Below are 8775 nucleotides of genomic sequence, written 5' to 3'. Positions count from 1 at the left end.
TATATATTAAATATTTATTTGGTTTTCATAGTAATTTCATTTACTATTAGTAATATTGATAGTAGTTTAATTAATATTTACCTAAAATATCACATTTATTATATCATTAATTATTATTAGGGACGACTTTAGATCAATTCCATGGAACGGTATTTATAGGTTTGTGATTTAAATAGTCAGCAGCTAAAATTAATCTAAACATAAAAAAATAGATATCATTAATTAATTAAAATAATTAAGATAAGATTCAGCATGAAATACTTAATCTTTTCTTTTTTTTGCTTTGTGTGGTATTGACACTTCCGCATTACGTCGACAGCGGCCGCCATTGTTTATTAAATTAAATTATTATATACATTGTTTACATGGTTTACTGAATTCCCAGGCAGCCGGAGACTACTTTCCATAACAATCACAAGTGTGTTGTGTGTATGAACAGTCTTAGGACAACCTGAGAGTGTACAGTACTTATGAGAAACCTGTAATACAAGTTTCAAACCTTAGTTATAGAAATTGAAAGTTTTATATATTTTTAATTAATTAACTACAAAATAATTAGGACATTTTTGCAATTTTGACAGAAGAACTTGGGCAACTAGGTATAATTTTTCAAAGTATTTTAATATTTATTACTGCCTTATTTTTTTTTTTTTATTAAAATCTATTAATTTATATTTATAGATTATAGTTAATATAATAATAAATAAATAATATTTTAAGCTTAAATGTAAATAGTTGAGTAGGTAAATGATAGTATTAGAACTAGTATTTATAATCAATGATGATTGTTAATAGTTTTATTTCATTAAGAGGATGTCACACCCACATATGTTCTCTCCATCTTACACACATATGACATAAAAAAACGTGTTTACAGTTTACACAGTCTGAATATAACTAGCTCAATTATGGTTCTAGAGAAAAAATACCTATTATAAAATTGAATTGTGAAAATATTTCTTAGGACAAGTTGCGTTTTTTTCCATTTTACCAAGTATAACGTTCATTATGCTACATTTTTTATGTTAAATTTATTTTGGAAAATATGTCAATTTCATCTAAACAGTAAAGTTTTAATTTTGACAAAAAAGATTTTCAATAACAAACTGAAAATTAGAATTAGTTTCATTAAAATATTTTTTTTTAGTGTCGTTAAAAGTAGCATTGCTAGAGACCTAAGGATAAGAAAAATCAATCATGTGAGTTCTAAGTATTTGTATAGGTACCTCATTAAAGTATTGAAAACCAGTGAAACCAAAATTGTAAAAGAATTGTCAAGTTTTTTAAATAGATAACAATTTTATATTGAATCAAAACATTATAGCCTATCCTAATATACAAGTGTAACACAAGACAAAAAAAAAAAAAAACTTAAACGTATGACGAAAATTATATCATAATATTATGTTTGGTAAATAGTATAAGAAATATACTCTTGTCAAGAAATTCCCAAAAATAATAATTTGAAAAAAGTTAGGTATCACGTTCTAAATTAATTTACTCAAAAACATTCTAAAAAAAAAAATCTTGACTTAGATAAATGTTTTTACATTTAGAATTATTTTTATAATCACATTTTTAAATTGGCTACTTTGAATTTTTCCAAAAAAAACTGAAAAATAATTTGTTTAAATTTCTATAATTCAACATTCTTGACGTATACTACATTGTTTAATTGTAAAAATTAGAGTTCAGTTCTTTTTTTTTTTTAATGCCTGACAATGCTTTTCAAGTTACAAGTTGTCTCTTAAGTTTATACTAGAACAACAATTTATTTGCTTTTTTCATTATTTTGATGTTCTTAGTAATTTTTGATCTTTTCTAGAAATATAACAAAAACAAATTATATTTGCTTTAAAATTAAAAAAATATTATTTTATTATTATAAATAAATATTAATTAATAAAATATTTATTTTTTCACTATAAAATTATATGTTGTAATCTGGGCTTAAAATAATAAAAGTTGGATTACCTCAATGGCAGGGTCGTCACACAATTCCATTGGTCTATTGCATACAGCATACAGATTTTTTTAATATTACATGGGCCAATCTATTATTTTTTTAATAATAATTCTGTTGTACTATCAAAAATAAATTAAGTTTAAGTAAATTTTTTGTAGTTTTTAGGTTGTAAATGTATTTTTGGTTGGCATTACATTGATATTGTACCATTAATGTATATTATTCATATAACTTAATAGTACATCATTAATAACCAAAGCTTGGGTTTTATATAATTTGTTAATTATTATTCCAACATACAATTTTTGTTGCAATTTTCTATATTTGTATAGTTTATTATAATTTATAGCGCTTGTCTCAAGATTTATTATGTTATACTATAGTTCTTGTTAGTGCTACAAGTTTAAAAGTTCAGTTAATAATAAATAATAATCACAAAAGTTGTTGTGAAATTTAAATTTAAAATTCTTGGATATGAATGAATTTATTAGAAGGGATTGAAGAGAGACCCTTCAATACTGATAGGTACATTAATTATGGACTAATATTAATTCTTTTGGCTACTACAATAATATGTATAATACTTTCAGCATAATATATTAATATGAATGTTAGTTATGTTAAACATATGAATATGTAGGCGACACCGTCTAAAACCTCTTTTGATACATGAACTATGATAGTATACTACGAATTTTTAAAGATAATGTACATATTAGCTTTTCTGTCTATATCTTTTCTAGCATTTGAAACCATTAACTTTTTCTAAATTATATTTGATAGTTAATTTATAGTTTTGATGAAATTTAAAATTTAATTTAAAAATTACAGATTTAAGTTGACTGGTAGCCGCTCATCACACAGATACTCGCAAGTATTTGAAGAATTATGTATGCATACAAAATTATCAATACTAAATATGTTTTTTTTTTAATCATTGTAAAATATGTATGATATAAAATAATAGTTATAGGAATAAAAATGTGAAATTGTGTATATTAATTGTATATTTATTTTAAATTTCGTTTTAATACATTCCAATTAATGTTGAAAGTCTAGTGTAATATTTTAACATAATTAAACCTAGAACAATTGTGTAAACTCCTTTGATAGCGATTATAGACCAGGGATTAATTAAAAGCCAAGCAGCTAGAGAGTCTATAACCACTGAACGGTAAACAGACAGTAACAGAAGAATGCTGACAGCAGCAAATGGCGAAAATTTTGATTGTAGTTTATTTAAGTCATGCCTGGACCATAACCAAACTAACGCAGCAGTCATTATATGATGCATCTAAAAATAATTAATATACAATTAACATTTTGCATAATATTTATTATTATAAAAAAAGACCTAAACATAAGGTAGATTTAATAGTTAATTATTTACAAGTTCAATATATTAAGGGGGCTGTAGTCAATCGTGTTTTAAGAAGATGTGATACACGCATGTGTTGTCTCCGTCTTACCAGTACATAACATAGCAAATTTTATGCTCACCAAAAAGCCCCTTAGATATAAACAAAACAGTTTTTACACCCAAATATGCGGCAGTAGGTCAGTTTCTTAATAACGAAATGTATCTATTTATATACATAACTTCAATATTAAAAATTAACGTTGATACATTTTCAAAAACGAGTCTCATTTTTCAGTAATCTTAATTTCCATGGACTTTTAAACTATTAATTACTATTTAAATTTTCTCACCAAATTTATATTTGATTCTAAACATTTTTGTGTGTACTTCCAATCGAATTCGGTGCCTCTTGCACCTACCCATAAGAGTAGAAATCGTGTCAACAATATTTCAGCACCAGCCCAGCCAATGCCAGCCGTCATTACTTTGGCATGCCCCTTGCCAGGTATGCTTTGCAATATAATATAAATTCCAGCAATATCTGCTAAATCAACGGAGCTTTTGAAAAAATTCTAAAAAAAAAAATTTATCATGGTAAAATGACGGTCAAATATTGGTCAATTCACTTTTTTTTACATAATCATTTTGTATGTAAAAAAAGGGAATGGGGCATTAATGCAGTTATTAGTGGCAAGTCATTACCGATAAACTCAATGTTGTTATAGACGCCTCGTTTGCCGGAAAGAACGTTGCTAATATTAACATCTTGCACAGTTGGGTAAACGCATAGATAATGCCACCTTGTATGCACTTCCAAAATGCTCCATATTCAGATCTGAAAAAAAAAGCGAATGAAAACCACCGGCAGCGGAAGCACAATATCTTGTTCACTCACAGATTAGCGTATTTGTACGTTAAATAGTGTGGCACGTACAACAGAGTGACACAATTACCAAAATGATACAAAGTCATTTTTGGCGAAATCAATAGATTTGCAAATTAATACGAAACCCGCAGTTAGAAGTTAATTTAAAAATTAAAAAATATTATACATTGCAGACATGCGGAAAGAAGTGAATCTAACCGGCAGACGCGTCAATTAAATATTTATTATTATGGCAACTTAAGGCGGCTATCATGCAATAACTCCCATGTTTACGGGTGCGGGGTTCTCATGTTTAATAGATAATACCCACAGATATAAATAATATATCTAAATATATATAAATATTATTACATATATCTGTGATAATACTGGATACAGTGATAATATTATCATCATTTGATAACATTTGGATATAAAAAAAAAAAAAAAATGATGGGTAGATAGTTCGATAGGACGCATGTTTTGTTCCAGAAAAAAAACGGCCAGAATGTAGATTTGTCGAATGTTAAATAACAGAAAATAATATTACAGAATTGAAAACAACCAGAATATAAAAAGCCCAGAATGTATTTGAACAGAAAATAAAATGAACGAAAATAAATACTACAGAATGTAAACTGACAAGAATTATTATCAGTAGAAATACAGAAATACAGAAATTGATATTGCAGAAATTCGAAAAGTGTATAATTTCAGAATGGAATATAACAGAACACAGTTTTACAAAACGTAATAAAAATGTTTGCATAAAATATTTTCTTGGAAAATATTTTAACTGAAACTATATATTAGAAAATATATTTTCAGAAGTATATCTATTGAAATTTTTTAGTCGTTAATTAAAAATTAAAATTCGTGGGTACAAAATATAATTTTTTTACGTATGTCTATTATTAAATTAATGACAGCTGCTAATAGTAAGTATAAAGAAACTAGTGTCTAGTACACAGATATTAATAAATAATCATTGTTATTGAAAAAAAAACATATCCGCATTAGAAGAAAAAAAAGTTATTTTAAAAACCTACAGTTATACTGTTATAGGCTATTACCTAACTATTATAAAACATAACTATAAATTACAATAAAAATATTATATGTTGCAATACCAATCAAATATACAACTTACTATAGTAATAGTAACTTACTATACTATTATAATGAGCACTCTTTTTTTAAAAGTATTTACTAATTACTTATTATTTTCGTATTCAGATGCTGGTGAACACACGTCGCCTATGGGCTATCGGCTATGAGGTTTGAGTGCATAGTGCATTTAGTTTTCAACCCATTCAAAATGAAGCTTACACTCAATATTTGTATATTCTTATAAATCATGAGATATAATTTTTAATAGCCGATTATGATTTATTTTACATTTTTACTTTTAACTTTTAAGGGGATTGCAGTACAGGTATTTTTCATACGTTTTAGACCAATAAGCGGTGGTAAATTACAATATTACATAGGTATACATCGGAATGTCCGATTTTAATTTTTTATACATTCGTATCATGTATGAACTCTTTGACAAAATTTCTCAGGAAGTCGATTTTCATCTTTCAATTTTAGAGGACCTTAAAATAAGGATTTTTTTTCAAAAATCCCATGAAATAATTGCATTACATTTGTATTTATTTTGGGCACATCAGATTTTAATCAAAAAAGTGATTTCTAAAAAGCATAGTCTAGAAGCTTAAAAATTCAACCATATTTTCGAAATTGCAATCGAACTTCAGGAAGTATGTTTAATTTACTACCGTTTTTAGTAGTTTTTATAGTTATGCAAACAACATATTTCATTTTTCGCCAAGTATTGACATGTGCGTGAGTGTGTGACAATTACATCCGGCGGTGGTTGTCCATCGCGGCATTACAGCGATTCTCGGAATCGACATGGCCCAAATGTTAATGTCATGTGAATTGCCTAAATATTACTCCTTAAAACATGATACGCTGGAGCCCTCTTAATTTTGGGGTGGGCAACGGGGGGCCCAAGACTTTTTAAGGTGGGCCTGGGCGTACCCTGACCCACCCCTGGCGCTACCACTGGAAGCTAACCACCTATAAAATACATTTAAATTTTTTCTCAATTTGTGGTTAGCGTTGTTGACCACCATGGCACCATAACTATTTAGTTCATACACCACCAGATGCCATGCATTTATCAATATTTATTACTATTTAATAATTAATACTAGGTGCTAATTTGAATTAAGTGATAAATCCAGATTCGATAAATTGACACCCATACTTCCTACGTCTGCATGTAAACCGCGGTCAAATTAACTTTTTTGAAAAGTCGATATGTAAACTGCGGCAATTTATTTTATATTTTATATTTTATATTATACTGTATATACATATCGATAGAATACCATAAATTATAATATATATACCTATTACCTATGTGATATTATGTGCGTATATCGTTTAATTAAATTTGTCATGTTACATACAAATTGGTAAGGTAAATCCAAATGTATTTTTAAATGTATACTTATAGTACTTACTAGTTAGTAGTTAGTTAGATGACTTAAATGTCAGTAGAAGTAGTTTAAGAAATTTAATATTTAATTCAACATGGAATTTACAACAAGGTTTAGCCATAATGGCAAACAATATTAGTAACCACGATAAACAGTGATTATAAAATATACATATTATGCAGGGACAAATAAACAACAAAAATACATAATTATATTTAAATAATAACACATAGGTTAATATGATGTGGGTACTGGGTACCTATATAATTTATGTTATCGAATCGACACTTCTATAATGTATATACGTACCTATTCAGTGTCGGCCTGGCACACAAAAGGCCCATGGATCAGTTTTTTTAAGGGGCCCCATCATGAAATACAAAATTTACTTGACATTTTGGGGAAAAAATTCCCACCACCTTTTTTCCTTTAAAAATGCATTTATTCAAATTCCTGATATTTTTGGTACTAATATTAGAGTGTCCTGTGGCTATACAAACTTCTATTTTTCAAATGAGATTCTCCTTGTTTACTGCAAATTATTTACCAGATTATGTTCTTGTAAATGTAGATGTATCTAAATGTACGTCTACATTAATTTTTTTTACTTTGTTAAAATTAAAAAAAGAGGATTCCGATTTTAAAAAAAGAAGTTTGTATTGTAAAACATTATTCTTAAATGGTATAAAAAGTCTCAAAGTATTCAAAAATCTTCAAGAGTATTTAGAAATTCTAAAAATCAGAATTTTAATATAATATGTACAATTTAAATAAAAAAATAGAGCGGGTATAGGTACTTAAAAAATCACTACGTATAATATTAACGCAAAGCCTAACGGGGAATCATTCGTTAATTAATAAACTATGAAATTATTGAAATATTTTAAACTACAAAATAATAAATAATAATTATTAATTACATAGAAACAAAATTACGAAAACCAAAATTATATTTATATTGCCTACAGAATTTTAACTTTGAAGACAAATCCATAAGCTATACCTATATACCTATTCGCAGTGGCGGGCTGCAGAAGTTCAATTTTAAATGACGCATTTTCATAATTATGTACTTACCACTACCACCATCACCGCCGTCCTATTTTTACTTATAACAAAGTTATGATGTTAATAAAATGTGATCAAAAGAGCCAAGAGGTCAGGCTTTAGCATGTAATTCTGCGCTACAGTCACGGGGTGGCACCACCCCCTTTGAAAAGTTGACGCAACTGCGTCAAAATTGACCACTTCGGCTCGCCACTGCGGCTATTCGTAATATTATTCACGTAAACTTTCAAAAGTGAATGTAAAATCTTTATCGCTGTTTAATATTTTATTAGGTATATATACATATAATTGGTATAAGTAGAAGTCTGAAGTATAGTAATATAAATACGACTCCTGTCGATAAATGTAGTTAATTCAGATGTTAAAATATTAAAATTAAGCTATTACCTTCCTCCGGAGGTTCGGAGGGCTCTCGAGATTGTGTATTCAAGAATTAGATCAAATACACCGTACAATATAATTTAAGTAGAAAAGCACATATAAATTAATACTGCAATGAATGTAAAATATTATATTAAATGCCTTACCTGATTCGCAGTTGTTCGTGAATTATGTTGAAAGAGTTTTCAGATTTTAGGTGACACAAGGTAATACTTCAAATATACAAATCGAAATAAAAAACGCACTGATTTTGACTTAACATAAGAAGTCCAGTTGTCGCTCGTGGAAATCGATGTTGATATTTTGAGAGGTTATTACTCGGTGGCTGGTGCTCATGCACTGGTTTAAAAATTAAAAGACGACGCGGATATGTCTACCAGAGAGTAATAGGTGTTTTTTTCAAAGGTTTTTGTACTTCCCCGAACTAGATTTCTCTTCGGCGGCAAAGACCTTTTTGTCGGTGACAATAGTTTTGTTAGGGATGCCAGATTTCTACGAACGACAGTCTGGCCGTTATTTATTATTCTGTAAGATTTTAGTTTATTTGTTATAATGATATGTGAGCATATCATTACAGACATATTTGGTATTAGTTTTTTTGGAACTTTTCTATTTTACGGGACAC

At 27.9% G+C, this 8775-nt stretch overlaps 2 protein-coding genes across 2 annotated transcripts in view; one reads left to right on the top strand and one right to left on the bottom strand.

The window, feature by feature from the left end:
- LOC100168909 (DDB1- and CUL4-associated factor 8) overlaps positions 1-3019 on the top strand; it is a 69580-nt gene extending 66561 nt beyond the window's left edge. Inside the window, exon 10 of the mRNA XM_029487253.1 lies at positions 2798-3019. Within this exon, the coding sequence (XP_029343113.1) occupies positions 2798-2803 (6 nt within the window). The 3' untranslated portion in view covers positions 2804-3019. The remainder of the gene's footprint in view (positions 1-2797) is intronic.
- Tmem147 (transmembrane protein 147) lies at positions 2960-4438 on the bottom strand. The gene is given in 4 exon segments (NM_001162359.1): positions 2960-3260; positions 3677-3898; positions 4029-4161; positions 4222-4438. Coding segments are annotated over 4 exon segments (699 nt in total). The 5' UTR covers positions 4299-4438; the 3' UTR covers positions 2960-2993.
- Positions 4439-8775: the final 4337 nt, after the last annotated feature.

This window comes from Acyrthosiphon pisum, chromosome A1, assembly GCF_005508785.2.
Source record: "Acyrthosiphon pisum isolate AL4f chromosome A1, pea_aphid_22Mar2018_4r6ur, whole genome shotgun sequence".
Lineage (NCBI taxonomy): Eukaryota > Metazoa > Arthropoda > Insecta > Hemiptera > Aphididae > Acyrthosiphon > Acyrthosiphon pisum.
The sequence above is the reverse complement of the archived record's forward strand: the minus strand, read 5'-3'. Positions and strand labels throughout refer to the sequence as shown.